Source organism: Cricetulus griseus, chromosome 4 (assembly GCF_003668045.3).
Source record: "Cricetulus griseus strain 17A/GY chromosome 4, alternate assembly CriGri-PICRH-1.0, whole genome shotgun sequence".
NCBI classification, from domain to species: Eukaryota; Metazoa; Chordata; class Mammalia; order Rodentia; family Cricetidae; genus Cricetulus; species Cricetulus griseus.
This window is the reverse complement of record NC_048597.1, coordinates 134,900,892-134,916,481: the sequence shown is the minus strand read 5'-3', so window position 1 is coordinate 134,916,481 and position 15,590 is coordinate 134,900,892. Positions and strand designations below refer to the sequence as shown.

General features: G+C 51.0%; 1 protein-coding gene across 3 annotated transcripts; it reads right to left on the bottom strand.

The window, feature by feature from the left end:
- Positions 1-1,078: 1,078 nt before the first annotated feature.
- Positions 1,079-15,561, bottom strand: Prkcsh (protein kinase C substrate 80K-H). Of its 3 annotated transcripts, none has more exons than XM_035443529.1 (17): positions 15,424-15,561; positions 15,153-15,269; positions 14,336-14,431; positions 14,186-14,243; positions 12,157-12,274; positions 10,320-10,449; positions 8,169-8,253; positions 7,452-7,530; positions 6,830-6,916; positions 6,477-6,647; positions 6,308-6,404; positions 5,848-5,917; positions 5,308-5,397; positions 4,806-4,880; positions 4,622-4,721; positions 4,380-4,530; positions 1,079-1,350 (listed from the first exon to the last, which is right to left on the bottom strand). In XM_035443529.1, the coding sequence occupies exons 1-16, from the start codon at positions 15,500-15,502 to the stop codon at positions 4,384-4,386; spliced, it is 1,599 nt and encodes a 532-aa protein (XP_035299420.1). In that variant the 5' UTR covers positions 15,503-15,561; the 3' UTR covers positions 1,079-1,350; positions 4,380-4,383. The 3 variants fall into 3 exon arrangements, with proteins under 3 accessions (XP_035299420.1, XP_035299419.1, XP_035299421.1); XM_035443528.1 differs by lacking the exon at positions 1,079-1,350 and adding an exon at positions 3,261-3,573; XM_035443530.1 differs by lacking the exon at positions 1,079-1,350 and adding an exon at positions 3,261-3,573 and having other exon boundaries at positions 6,498-6,647.
- Between the last annotated feature and the right edge of the window lie 29 nt (positions 15,562-15,590).

Genomic DNA, 15,590 nt, shown 5'->3' with positions numbered 1-15,590 from the left:
ACAGCCACAAGAAGACAGGAGGGACATACACTTGGACCTTGGAGACACAGATAAACAACTATACAACACATACAGAAACATTTCAGAATACATTCAGAAAGGTTGACCAAACCCACACCAAAGGATGGAAACATACAGACAGAACCTTGGGGCTGCAGAAACATAGATACAGACATTGGCTTCTTGTCCACAAAACCATGTGATGTATGAAAACCGCTGTGAGAGATCCATTCGGATGTAGGAATCTAGACACAAGTTCCCAAAGAGAGCTAGGGATGTTGCTCGGTTGGTGGAGTACTTGTATAGCTTACATGAAGCCTGGGTTCATCCCCACACTGTGTAACCCTGCTGTGGTGGTACACAGTCTTCATTCATCATAGCACATGAGAGGTCAAGACTAGCTTTGACTACATAGTGAGTTTGAGGTCAGCCTGGGCTACATAAGACCCTGTCTCAAAACACAAAAACAAAAACAAATAGGTCACCTAGAAACATACAACACCTAGGGACATACATCCATGTTCAGAGCATCCTAAAGGCCCTGACAGGACGTTCCCACTGGAGACCCTGACCCAGTTACTTCCTCCAGCCAGGTTGGTCCAGCTACTTCTCCCTGGGCCCCCAACATGCCCCAGCCCCAGGTTCTCTGCACAGACTCCTTAGCCCACCAGGGGTCTCCCTGATGCCCACCAGGCGTACACACATGGCGTCCATGCATCCAAACACACAATACCTCGTTCTACTTTGGCATCACCGTGGGCTGGAGGGGGCTCTCACTCCCCACAACACTGAGGCCAAAGGACCCCCTGCCCCTGGGGCTCACCCTCCCTGGATCTACGGGGAGGTCTGCAGTCTCCTCCTTCAACTAGGGCCAGCGTGCTCCCCACCGCAGTAAGCACCCAGCACACCAACCCCAGACCCAGGGGTGGATGGGCCCAAGCTGCCCCCCACACCCCTTCCCATCAACGTGTCACCCTCTTTAGGTTGTTGGGTTTTTTTGTCTTTCCAGACTGTGGGGGAGCCATGGATGCAGCCTTCATGAGCCCTGGCCCTGGCTTCTAACTGGATTTTGCATCCATAACCCCACACTCTTTTTATTCTTTTATGCAAGTTCCAACAGAAGCCACAGGCTGGAGCCCCTGGGAGCCCTAAACCTTCAACCCACCCCTCAGTGGGCCCAGTCACAACCGAGAATCGTGAAGCCCCACCCCACCCCCCTCTACACTCTAGTTCTAGTTGCTCTCTTCCGGTGTCCTCTGCGTTTGGTGTCTGGCCACGGCCCCATTTGAGCGTCCAACTCTCTCTCCCCACCCCTCCTGGTGTTGTTCTTAACCGTCTGTGGAGTTTCTGCTGCAAGGAACAAAAAGAAAAAAAAATTAAAAAAAGACCAAAAAATAAAAAATGAAAAAAAAAAAAGAAAGAAAACTCAAACAAGATGAAATATAGCAACAGGAAAGAAAGAAAAAAAGACAAACACACACACAAAGATGACTTAAAAACAAACAAAAAAAAAAAAGGAAAAAAAAAGATAAACTGTCACCAGTTAACTTTCTTGTACTTTTTTGCTGAATTTAGCTTCATGTAGTTTTAACTTATTGCTGTGTTAACTATTTATTACCCTTGTTGGCCTGTAAGGACCTTTCTGTATATTTCTGTTCTTTCATTGGTTTGCAAGTTGAAGGAAGATGTTCCTTTTCTTTCAGTTTTGCTGAGATGTGGTTATGCCTAATTTATTTATAAAAAGGGGAAGTGGAGTCATTAAAGTAATAATTATTAATAACAGTAATGGTAGCGGAGTGCCCCCTGGGGGTGCCGTGGGCTCCAAGGGGTGGGGTCCCCACAGCTGTCGGTGCCCAGGGGCTCTCAACGGGATTGTTTTGCTATTGTCTTGAGAAGTTTTCTGTCTATTTAGCTGGTGAACTCTAGCTTGCTCACAATACACCAAACCTATTTATTCTGGTGGTTTCTAAGTCTGCCCTAATCCTCCCCCTTCCCTCCCAGCAGGACAGGGACTCCCCGCCTCCAGGAGGGGCTGACCCCTTCTTTCCCTGCTGTTTCTGGGGTCTCCCCCTGCCCTCCACACATGCTGGAGGCAACGAGCAATAAGGGCTGGGTTTGTCCCCCACCCTGGGGGGAGGGAGGGCTCTAAAGAGGGGGTCCCTCCCCTCCCTCTACCCCCTCCCACCAAGGCCTAGGTCCCTGCTGCCCCTAAGACTAGGAGGAGGGGACTTTTTTTTCTAAGACACAAGCTTAGCCCAGCCAGGCCCCCTCCCTGGAGGCCAGTCCCCCAAGAGGACCAGGCCAAGGGCTCCCAGGGAGAGGGGCCCTTGGTTCTTCCAAAGTCCCTGGGGGCCAGGGGCAGGGCCAGTGGGGAGGGGGCTCAGCCCCTCCAACCCTTCGTCATCCTGTTTATTGGGAAAGTTTCAAACCATGACAGAGTCCATGTTGGAGGTGATATAATGAACTGTAGAAAAACAAAAACAAACAAACAAAAAAACAAACCTCAACCCAAACCCACGAACACTTCAAGTTGCGTTTAGACTATTTATTACCGAGATTCCAGGCCTGGCCGCGGTAACTGACTTTTACATGGAATTGTTTAATTATTTGTACTTTTCATGCCAGAAAATAAAAAGTTCAGAATCTTAAGTCTCAGGTGATTTGTGTGCCCCTGTGGGCAGGGTTGGTAGGAGGTCCCTGTGCTGGGAAACTAGGGAAGGACACCATCCCTCCCTGGGCTGGGGTCTATAATGATTGTATGGGAGGCTCCAGAAGTTGACAGTAGCCTACTATCTACCAATCACTAGGTGCTGGGCGTCTTCCCCCAGCAAGGTGCTGCAAGGATCTGCACATAGCTGCTTCCCCTGAGTGTTAACTGTAAATGTGACCGGACACTTGACGCAACTCAAGAGAACAGTCCGTCATGGCAGGAAGGCCTGCAGCAGAAGCCTGAGGCTCTGGCACTGCTGTCAGGGGGCAGAGGTGGCTACAGGGCTTAGGGTACATGCCACCAAGCCTGACCTCAGCTCCCTCGCTGGACCTACAGCCAGAAGTCTGTCTCCTGGGCAACTCTAGGTCCTGTCAACAGCAGTGCCTGCCACACCACATCTGCTGTCTGCTCACACTGTCCTGTTCTGTACCCTGAAGTGAAGCAGACCTAGCCAGGTGCACTACCCTACACCTTGGGAGACTGAGGCAGGAGTCATCTGATGCTAGTCTGGACTACACAGAACAACAAGGGAAAAGGCACACACAGCCAATGTGGGTAAGTCACATTTATTGTTCTGAGGTCACATATCAAGTCATCCAGTCATCACCCACCAGCTGGGGAGGCAGGGGTGAGGGGGGCAGGGATTAACTCCCACCCAGAAATCCAAGGAGGGTGAGCTCCTTTATCCATCTCTGGAGGCCGCTGGGGCCTCAGGAACATGGATGGCTTGGCTAGCCTGGGCCAGAGCAGGGCTTAGAGCCCACAGGGTTCCTGCTACCTGGAGGATAGCCAGGGATCCCTGGGTAGGCAGGCCTTGGTCCACAGACTGCAGGATGAGTAGATTGGTTTCAAGCCTTGAGGTTCTAGGATAGAGTACAGAATTAGAAACATGGGGGGGTGGGGGCTGGATTAGTGCAAAAGCAAGCATGTAGGAGGCCCTAGATCCCACCCCGGCATTAGAAAACTACAACTGTCTGCCTAGCAAAGAAAGCCCTGAGTTCAGTTATCAGTACCTCGTACACTGGGCGTGGTAGTTGGCACAGAGGAGGCAGGACTGACAGATGCTCGAGGCCAGTCTGAACTACACAACAAAACTGTCCCTTTTGTTTCTGAAGACAGGGTTTTTCTGTGTAGCCCCGACTTTCCTAGAACTCACAGAGATACGCCTGCCTCTGCCTCCCATGTGCTGGGATTAAAGGAATGCACTACCACCTGGCAATAAAACTCTCTTAAGCACTTGGAAGGTAGAGGTAGGCAGGTCTCTGTAGATTTGAGGCCAACCTGGTTTATACAGTGAGTTCCAGGAAAGCAGGGGCTATGCACAGAGAGATCCTGTGTCAAAAAAAATTCCCAAAAATCTATCTAAGAAAACATGGGCCTACCAAGATGATTCAATTGGGCCCACGTGGTGGGGAAGAGAACCAACCTCTAAGTTGTCCTCTGACCTTCACTCTAGTACAACACATATATACACAAACATACATGTTAGGTATAAGCTGGTGAATCACTGAGTTCGAGGCCAGTCTGGTCTACCTAGTAAGTTCCAGGACAGACGGCCAAACTACAAAGTGAGACACTGCCGCAAAATAAACAACCAAATAAGACAGGGGCACAGAATAGGAAAGCAGCAATGTCCACACACTGGAGCACAGAGACCCTGCCTCCTTACCAGGCTACAGCTCATCATGGTCTCCATCAGTGGGCACTTCTGGTGGCGGTTCTGGGCAGGCTGCTGGCGTCATCAGCTCCATGAGGTACTCACAGCGACTAGGCTCGGTAGTACTAGTCACCACAGTCTCTTTGCCACACAAGAGGCGCACCTGGGGGTGGGAACAGAAGGAGTGATGCTGGACTGGGCTGGGCTGGGCAGGTCCAGGCCGGAGTCCCCATAGCCCCAGGTCAGACACTCACCGTGGTGGAGCGGTTGGGGCCCTGCCAGCAGCCGGTGCCCTGCTCGTACTTCATGGCACTGAACTTGTCGTGATCGGGGCCAGCCCACGAGCCCCATGTGCTATAGGAGAGAGCAAAGGTGCTGAGCACCTGGCCAGTGGGTGGTTGGGGACAGGATAAGGGCAACAAATCTCAACCCACTCACCCAAGGTTGGTGGGGGAACCCCCATGTTTGGGTTTCTGAGAGACCAATTTGAAGGGGCAAAGTCGGTAGATGTACCTAAGGGTAGGGAGAAGGGCTGCTGAGTGACAGGACACAGGTACCCTAGGCACCTCAAAGCCCTCCCCCCCAACCCCTGCCTCCTTAGTATCCAGGCACACAGGTGGCTCACCGGCACTTTAACACCCTCTGATCCCTGGACTCTGCCTGTGTCCCCTTTTTGAGACAGGGTTTCATGTAGCCTAGGCTGACCCCAAACACGCTGAAGTAGCTGAGCTTGGCCTTGAACTTACAATCCTCCTTGCACCCATCTCAATTATGTGCCACTATGCCCAGTTTAATGAGGTGCTGGGGATGGAGCCCAGACTCAATTTGCCTCAGCCCCCCAGTGATGAGAACACAGATATGAGCTGTAACTTCTTGTTTGCCCAGTGCCCTCCCCTGCATCCTTCCCCCGGCCCTCCCTCCCATCAGTGCCAGGATGTACTCGTTAGTGGTGAGCTCGTAGCATTGGCTGTAGAGGTATGCGAACTCCCCGTGGGGACCGAAGTCAAAGGAGATCTCTTGTTCCAAACTCCTGGAAAAGCAGGTTCAATGGTGAAGGGGGCAAGGACACAGAGCACACATGAAGGGCCCAGGGGAAGGACACAGAGCACACATGAAGGGCCCAGGGGAAGGACACAGAGCATATATTAAGGGCCCAGGGGCAAGGACACAGAGCACACATGAAGGGCCCAGGGGAAGGACACAGAGCACACATGAAAGGCCCAGGGGAAGGACACAGAGCACACATGAAAGGCCCAGGGGAAGGACACAGAGCACACATGAAGGGCCCAGGGGAAGGACACAGAGCACACATGAAGGGCCCAGGGGAAGGACACAGAGCACACATGAAGGGCCCAGGGGAAGGACACAGAGCACACATGAAGGGCCCGGGGCAAGGACACAGAGCACACATGAAGGGCCCGGGGGAAGGACACAGAGCACACATGAAAGGCCCTGCAAGAGCCAGCATTGGGGCCCATACCTGATGGACTCTTCCATCTCTTTCAAGGACCGCTCGGCTTCCTCAAACTTATTCCTGGCCTCCTGTGCAGCTGAGGGACAGGAGATGAGAGTGAGCCCCAGTTCCACGAGAGAAGACACAGAGAATGTGACAACTGCATCTTCTGCTCTGGATTTGTCCACAACAAGGATGGCCCTCTAGGCCTGACCAGCTGTGGTGAGCCACCTCTGCTGCCTGGCTCTCTAGAGTACAGGGCCAGGGCTCCTGGGGCCCAGCTGGTTCCTGGCCTGTTATGTGTGTTACAAACAAGTGCAGCCCATGAGGAAGGACTCCTGGGGATGGGAACAGCAATTCCCAAGCAACCTAGGCATTGCAGGGGCAGGTAGCACACCTCTATGGTAAGGGCAGACTTGCTCATGTTAGGTGGGGCCTGGCTGTTGGATGGGGAAGCTGGAACCCTTCCCAGCAGTTCCTCACTCACCATCGATGACAGCCTGTGTCTCCTCATCGTAGGGTGGCATCTTCTCCTCCTCGACGGGGCTGGCTGGCTGTGGGGGCTGTAGCGGGGCTGGGGCCTCCTGGAGAGGGGGCAGCGCCCAGTCAGCAGGCAGCCCACTCGCCCATTTGCCTACCACACTCCCAACACAAACCTCGGGTTTCTCCCCCTGCACCTCCTCCTCCTCCTCCTCCTCCTCCTCTTCCTCCTCTTCTTCTGGCTCCTCTTCCTCCTCCTCCTCTGTGGATGCCAACATTGGCGGCTGCTCTTCTTTGGGCTCAATCACATCCGGAGCAGATGCGGCAGGCATATCAGTGGGCAGCACCTGGTAGACCCAGGATTGTGGAAGCCAATGCTGAGGACTTGGGGAGCAACCTGATCTCAAGGCTGGGGAACATGGATCCACACATCTGGGAGGGTTGGCCTCCATGGAGGAGCTGCCAGCACAGGAGGTGGTATTTGTGAGGGTTTGGGGTCAGAACCACTTCCCTTCCTTTCCCCACAGACCTCAGAGCGGTACTTGTCCCTTATGGCAGCCCAGACACGGTCATAGAAGGCAGTAGCATCAGTCTGTGTGTCCCCACTGAGAAGGGCCTGTGCACATTGGACTGAGGTCAGATTAGGGTCCCCAGAAGCCCATACACCCTGCCCCATCTGTCCCTACTCACAACTAGGGACCAGGCCATAGCAGATGGGCCACATACTATGACCAGGAGGAACGGCACAGCCTGAAGGAGGTACCAGGGGTTGTAAGGGGACATCAAGACAAGACAGACATACAGAGGCACAGTGCCAGAGTGTGCCACACGCTAAGCAAAGGTCCAGAAGGGGCAGGGAAGGACCCAGTTTGTAGTAGATGGAGGACGGGCAGAGCCAGGGATGGCAGGTAGAAACAAAGGCAGAGCAGGAGGCCTACGGACAGCATGTATGGGAGCAGGCTCTATGCTGCCCTGACACTAGTCCGGGGTCCAGGTAGCCAGCAACATACAGTCACACACTGGCATGAATGGCCTCACCTCAGGCCAGCAGGGAGCTCTTCACCAGAGCTGCCTACCCTGACCCCTCTTCCCCTGAATTCACTCTAGGCCAATGGTCTCTACAAGTACCAGGCCAAGGTAGGCTGGAGTACCTGGGCCTCCTCTTGAGATAGCACTGCATCCCCATCTGTGTCCAGCTCCGGGTGAGTCTGTAGCTCAGCCATCGAAACCCTGAAGGAGTACAGACAAGGAAGGGTGAGGTTCCTTTGGGACCAGTACCTTTGAGTGTGAGGGTTGGGTTGGAGGGGCAGAGCCCAGTCACTTCCCACTCTCCCCTCTAAGAGACCTAATTCTAGAAAGATTCAAGGAAGAGTCGGAGGTGTGGCCTTAAGACGACACCTATACCCTGTATTCCCAAACCCTCTTTTCTTTCTTTCTTTCTTTCTCTCTCTCTCTTTTTTTTTTTTTAATTTTATTTATTATGTATACAACATTCTGCTTCCATGTATACTCGAACACCAGAAGAGGGCACCAGATTTCATAATGGATGGTTGTGAGCCACCATGTGGTTGCTGGGAATTGAACTCAGGACTTCTGGAAGAACAGCCAGTGCTCTTAATCTCTGAGCCATCTCTCCAGGGCCCCCCAACCCTCTTTTCTTGACCCATCAGCTTCTGCCTCACATGCTAACACCTCAAAACCATCAAATGTCCAATGGCAATGTGTGACAGTTTTCACCTGCCATCCCAAGGCTCTGGAGGCAGAGACAGGAGGGCTATAAAATTGAGACCAGCCTGGCTACTTGATAAGTTCAAGGCCTAGTTAGACTGGGATGAGGGACCCTCAGTGAGCAGTGCAGTTACACTTACACCCCATCCTTGTTGTCATCCAGTTCCTGGAAGGCACTGGCCGCCAGCTCCTGTTCCCGCCGGACCTTGGCAGCAGCTTGCTGCTCTGTGGAGGAGGCATTCTGTCACAATGTACCACAGGTGGCCAAATCCCATCACCCCCAAAACCTGCCCTCACTATACATGGAGTCCCACTATGAGAGTAGTCTTACACTGAGGGCTGGGGACACAGCCCCTGATATAACAAAGGTCTGTCCTCTGGGAGGGAGGACAGATTTAGGAGCAAGATGAGTAAGTGAGGGGCCATTGAGATGGTTCCGCAGGTACAGAAACTTGCTGCCAAGCCTGACAACCTGAGTTCAGTCCCTGAGCCCCACATGATGGAGACAGGTACTGACTCCTGCAGGCTGCGCTGACTTCTACATGTACACCATGGCACACACACTCCATCCCCACCTACCCACAGACGTGAAACGAGGTACGGGTGAAGCCTAGGAGTTGGGGGAAAAGGCAAGCGGGGGCCTGGGCTGCAAAAGATGGGACAGCAGAGGGAGGGGAGCAAGACTGAGACTGCAAATGTGTCCAGAGGCCCTGCCAGGGGACAGATACCACAAAAGCTCTGTGTAGATGGCCGAGCAGCAGTGTTTTCCCTCACAGCGACCAGTACAACTGTACAACTGCTCTCTGCTTAGAACCCCCCAGGCCCTGTAAGGCCCTGAGTGACCTGTCACAGCAGGAGCCTGCCCTCATACTCTTTTCCCATCACCCCTCACATAGTCACCTGGCCTTTCCTTTCTTGACCAGAAGTCCAATGTACCCCAGGTTAGTCAACTCACTATGAAACCAAGGCTGGCCTTGATTTTGTTTTTCCTTTTTTGCTTTTTTGAGACAGGGTTTCGCTAAGTAGCTCTGGCTGTGGACCAGGCTGGCCTAGAACTCAAGATCCAACTGTCTCTGTGCTAGGATTTAATCCCACCAGAGTACTGGGATTAAAGGAATGTACCACTACATCTGGCTGGCCTTGAATTCTGAATCCACCTCTTAAGGGCTGGAACAATAGTCCCCAAGGCCTAGAACCTTATTTATATTTTATTTCAGTTATTAGAGATAGGGTCTCACTATGTAGGTCAAGTGTGTCTGGTACTTAATAATCCTCCTGCCTTAACCTCCCAAGAGCTGCAATGACAGGTGTTATGCCTGTTGGGACAACCAAAATCAAAGATCAAGGGAGGAGAGATCAACAGAAGAGTCTCCAGTCATCTTAGGAGGATGGCTTCTGCTCAGATAGGTCAGGTCAAAAAACACATGTAAACTCATGCTCTGTGTAGGCTGAAGGCTTAGCACAGCGGCAAAGCCCCTGCCTAGAATCCCCCATGGACACCAGCAGAAGGGCACTGACTGGCTAAGCACGTGGAAGGCACTGGATCCGTTCCTACTACTGGGGAAATGAGCTACACATTGCTGAGAGGTCAAAGGTCTCAAACTTTCAACTTGGGACTGAGATTCCTGGAGGGAAGGTTCTGGGCACTAGACAAAATGAAAAAAGAAATCTTTAGAAAGGATCTTGCAACCAAGGCCACAAATTATTCCTAGTTTCCAAACCTGATGACCAATACAAAGTTAACTAAGCACACGAAGAAATGAGCAATCATGACAATTAAAACAAAAGAACACGCTGAGTTCATAACATGGTGGGCACACCTTTAAAGTCCCTGCACATGAGAAGCAGAGGCAGAGGCAAGTGGACCTCTATGAGTTCAAGGCCAGTATGGTCTACATACTGAGTCCCAGACCACGACTCAAAACATACCAACAACAACAACAAAAACCAAACAAATAAACAAACACAAAAAACAAACAAGCAAACAAATCAAAATACAGATAACCCAGGCATAGTAGTACATGCCTGTAATCCCAGCATTCAGCATATAGAAACAGGAGAATTAGGAGCTCTAGGTCTTCCTCGTCTACACAGTAAATTAAGGCAGCCTGGGCCACACGAGACCCTGCCTCAAAAAGAAAGATGGGATGAGGTATAGCTCAGTGGTAGAGCACTTGGCTAGCATGCATAAGGCCCTGCACCAGAGGCAGAGAACCCATACAGAACTCAGGAATTAGAGCTCCACCCTGGGTTCGTCTTTGGCCGGAGCTGAAGCGCTGCCCACAGCATACCTTCCCACAGTTTCCGGTGCTTATCTTTGGCCTCCTTCTCTGGCTTCTCCGCTTCTTCCTTCACTGTCCGCAGCATCTCTACCTGGTCTTCCAGAGACTTCTTTCCAGCCTGAAGCTCAAGCAGCTTACTCTGGAAGGAGAGAGGAAGGTGAAAGGCCAGCTCTGCTTCAGCCTGGTCCTGTCTTTGTCATGTACCTCTGTTCCCCAAGATCTTTCCAAAGGCTCGCATCACAGGGTATCCGCACTTTACTCTTTGGAGAGCCCAGAAGCTTGACACAGCCCACGAGCCCATGATGTCCTGTGTGACATCAGGCTTCTTCCCCAACCCCACCTAGCACATGGCCGTCATTCAAACTTTACTTTTCTTCTTCTTCTCTTTTTGTGAGGAGGAGGATACACGTGGCAGTCAGATCCTGAGAATCACACTCAGGTCACCGGGCTTGGTGGCCACATACTTTTGACCACTGAGCCATCTCACTGCTTATCCCCATCCTGAAACTCAAGGGTAACAGATCCCTCCCCTACCGCTTTGCTTTCAGTTCTTCACATGGGTGACCCTTTTAGCCTGAAACACTTTCCATGGCTGACCTGAATTACCCTACAGATTTCCATTAAGATAACCCCTCCTCCAGGAAATTATCTTCATTCCCTGTTCCCAAGATGGGTAAGGGTAACCACGCAAGAAAGCTCTTGATGCCCCAAGGTCCTTGAATGCCCCTACACAACAGCAAGGATATAACTTGCTAACTATCTAGCATTCCCGAGGCAGGTGCAGGTTGGGTTCTAACATGTAGAGCCCCAAGTACACCCTAGGCATATGTTCTGAGAAGCAACAGGTCTGGGAAAACAGAACAGGACTGAAGCTCTGCCTAGAATCCCCCAGTAAGGACTCCAGGGGGATTCCTGGAGGGAAGGTGGGTGGGTGGCTGGGAGGACCTGGAAGGACCTGGAGTCTTCAGAGGACTGGAACAGAGTTTGGAGCCCTGTCTTAGTGCCTTGCGAAGGACCTTCCAAGGAGTGCTGCTGCTGGACATGATGAGCCAAGCCAACGGTGGGCAAGGGAGATACACAAGTGTTGCAGAATATTATTTTAAGATGTGTTACATTTGTCTAAGCTGTAGGACATGTATTTAATGATGCAAATATGTGTTGCATTCTTTTATGTTGTGAAGCTGTCTAAACACTTGACCGGTCTAACAAAGAGCCGAACAGCCAACAGCGAGACAGGAGAAAAGATAGGAGGGGCTGGCAGGCAGAGAGAATAGGAGAAAAAGTGGACTCAAGGAGAAGGAGCAAGAAGAGGAGGACATCAGTAGTCAGCTACCCAGCTGCACAGCAAGCCAAGGAGTAAGAAGTAAAGAAACGTATACAGAATAGATAAAGATTAAAGCCCAAAGGAAGGGTACATGGGATAATTTAAGTTAAGAAAAGCTGGCAAGAAACAAGCCAAGCTAAGACCAGGCATTTGTAAGTAATAATAAGTCTCTGTGTGTATTTATTTGGGAGCTGAGTGGCAGACCCGCCAAAAGACCAAAGAGTAAAAAACCAACAACACAGAAGCCTATGAATCCTCAAGTACCTACCATACTCATGCAATATAGCAGTTTCTACTGCCTTTAAGCTGAGTGGTTTCCCCAGAACTAGGGTGTAATCAACCTAGGTTACAGACAGTGGGGTGGGGATACAAAGAGATGTTCTTCTTGTCTGCAGGAGTTAACACCTCTGGCTCATAAGCTGATAACCTCTTACTTGGGAAATACTCAGTCAACCACTCATAAAGACAGACACGGGCTCATCACAGCCAGAGTCAAGTGCATCATCTCTCTGTGTCCCTCACCTGCTTCTCTTCCCGGGCTGTCTTCCAGTCCTCAATGAGAATCTTCTTGAGACGGAACCCCTCTCGGGTGACCTCGGCCAGCTGCTGTAGGGACTCTCTTTCCTTACGACCCTTCTCTCTGGAGTAGACACACACAAGTACCACTAAAGACACTCAGGACTCAGCAGGTTTGCCTTTTCCAGAAGAGTCACCTGCATGTTCCACCCACATCCCCCCTCAAACAATGCGGAGAAAGGTCAGACACAGAAAGAGCCCTCTTCAACCTGCCCCTCCAGGTTCTTTTGACCAGAGGTCTCAGTTCTGACCTTGAGAAGATGGACTGCCTGCCTATTCTTGGGATTACAGAACAGACTAGGAAGTGCTGGGATGGGGCTGGAAGCTAGCCCCAAACTGACAGAGAGGAGGAAGAACAAGAAGCACAGGCTCAGGCCAGTCGTGGTGACACACTTGGGTGGTAGACCTCTGAGTTTGAGGCCAGACTGGTTTATATAGAGAATATGAAGCTAGCCAAGGCCACACAGGACGACCCTGTCTCATAACAAAACAAAAAATCAAAAACAAGAACTATAGGTTTGTCAGGTGTGGTAGCAAACACCTGCAATTCCAGCACTTTGGATGCATAGGCAGGAGGAAAACCAATTCAAGATTATGACTGGCTAGCTAGCCAAGTTTGAGGCTAGTCTGGACTACATGAGTCTCAAAAACTAAAACAAAACCCAACATGGCAGACACAGTTGTAATCCCACCAATTGGAAGACAGAAAGGGAAGGATTATCTCCCAAGGACCAGGTCACCCATGATAAGCTGGAGATCCTGTCTCAAAAACCAAAATGGGCTTGGAGATGGCTCAGTGGGTAAGAGTACATGTTATATAAACATGAGGGCCTGAGTTCAAATCCCTAGCACCTACCAAAAAGCAAGTGTGGCCACATACTTCTAGAACCCCAGTGCTATGTGAGGTAGAAATGGAGGATTGCTAGGGCTTGCTGCCCCCCAGCCCAGCCAGTGAGAGAGACCCTGTCTCACAGTATAAAGCAGAGCGAAAAGCAAGAAACCCAATATGCTTCCCAACATAGCTTCCACAAGCACACATCTGTACACATGCTCTTACACTACACACACACCATATAAACACACAAAAAGAGATTAAGAAGCCAGGCATGGTGGCACATGTCTTTATCCCAGCACTTGGGAAGTAGAGGCAGGTAGATCTCTGTGAGTTCCAGACCAGTCAGAGATACATACTGAGAAATGAGAAAGAAGGGAGAGAGAGAGGGGGAGGGAGGTGAGAAAGAATAGGGAAAAAAACGAAACCAAGTATTCGGAGTATTAACCTAATCAGAGCTCAAGTTCACCAAACAGTCAAGTTATTTCCTTCCTGCACTGAATTTCTCCCCAGTTTTTTTGAAACAGGGTCTCTGGCAGCCCATACTTCAGACTCATTATGTAGCCAAAGGCAATCTTTAACTTCTGACCCTCCTACCTCCATCTCCCACGTGCTGTAATAACAGGCCTGTCCCACCATCTCCAATTTTTTTGAACACGGAAACAATCTCCACTACTTTATAGCTGCAGGGAACACTGGTAAAGTGGAGTTCCCAAGGCGTATGACCAGTGGATTCACAAAAGGACAGTCCACGGTGGTTTAGGCTTGTAATACTAGCACCCAGGAGGTAAAGGGAGGAGGCACTTGAGGTTGGGCTGGCTGGACAAACTGAGGGAGAGCCTATCTCTAAAAAACAAAGAAGGGACTGAAGAGACTTCTTCTAAAGGACCTGAATTCGACTTGTAACTCCAGCTCCAGGGGATCACACACACCCTCTTCTGGTCTGTGTAGTAGACATGTATGTGGGTGGCATATACTCTGTCTCTCACACACACACATAATATAAAGATAAACCTGCCTCCCAAGTGCTGGGACTGCAGGTTGGGGGGACGGACACGACACAGACAAGGAAGCAGCCTGACTTCCAAGTAGAGCTTGGCAAGGCGCCAGGGTACCCTGGACACCCCACTGCTACCCACCCACCTGCAGGTGTTCTCACAGATGCTGCCGCTGTTGTACTCATCTGTTCCATCACAGCAGTCTGAGGCAGACATAAGGGAAAGATCACTGATAGCAGGGCCTCCTCCAGCTGGCCCCTGCCACCTCCCCAATCTCCAGAGTATCCTTACTTACCACACACCCCATCATTAACTTGGCTGGAGGGGATGTACAAGGCCTTGTACCCAGTGTTGGTGCAGTGGAAGCTGCCATTGGGACAAGCGGCTGTACCTGTAGAAAAGGAACATTTGTTGAATGTGCTCCAGGCCAGACACATCTTACCTATTCATGGAAAGCACCAGAAAAATAGGTGGAAATTGGCTGTGGCGGTGAATGTGTTTAATCCCAACACTTGGGAGGTAAAAACAGGATCAGTAGTGCACGATCATTCCAGCTACACTGTGTTCAAGGCCAGCCTGGGCTACACAAGAATGTGTCTGAAAAAAGAGATACAAACTAGGAACAACCAAGGAAAGAAGCTGCATCTTCTGGGGTCTGCAACAGAGCCCTCCAGGCTCCGTCAGCTTCTAAGGCTCTTCAAAAAGGCCTGGCAACTCCCACCCCAGCTCCTCCTTTGCCTTCACCAGCCCCTAGAATGCCATTCAGCCTTACTCCCTCTCCCACCTCTGAGGGGCACCATGCTGGCTCTTCCCGGCTAGAAACCTCACCTCCTCCTGGAAGCCATTACTGGTTCCCTCTCTGGTTCACACAATGCCAGCTGCTGACTTGGTCATAAACCTGAACATTTGTTCTTTTATTTGGGAATTGAAACCAGGGACTGAAACCTACAAATTCCACCACTGAGCGAGGGATCCAACAGAGATCTCATTTCTGTGTCTCCTTCTGCTCACTGAGCAAGGAGCAACGGGAATTTGGGACCCTAATCCTTATGGGGTGTCTGCTCTTGCTAGGCTCATTTAAGAGGCAATAAGTAGATGCAGAAGAAGCTCACCAGGCTCATCTGAGCCATCCTTGCAGTCGCAGTAATCATCGTTCACCTGATCAAATGGGATGGTGGCTGTGCCGTCCAAACACGTGAAAGGCTTCGATTCATCATAGAAGTGATGGTCTGGGAAGGAAAACAAGAGGCTCAGTCCAGATCTTTTAAATAAATACTATCTCTGTCCTACCCATTCACCAGTGGAAATGCTACGGGAAACTGAGGCAAAAGGCAGGAAATGCCCTTCCGACCGACCATCAGGCTATGCACAAACAGGACTCACTGCTGAGGGAAACGCCCCGAGGTCTCTTAACCTCTACTGCCCAGCAGAGGGGTAGCAGCAGCAGCAACAGCAGCAGCATCCCGTCCGGGCCGAGACCGGAAGAAGTGTGTTGTGCAGCAGGAAGCAGGCTGTAGGAAGATGTGCTACTTCCTCTCACTGTAGGAAAG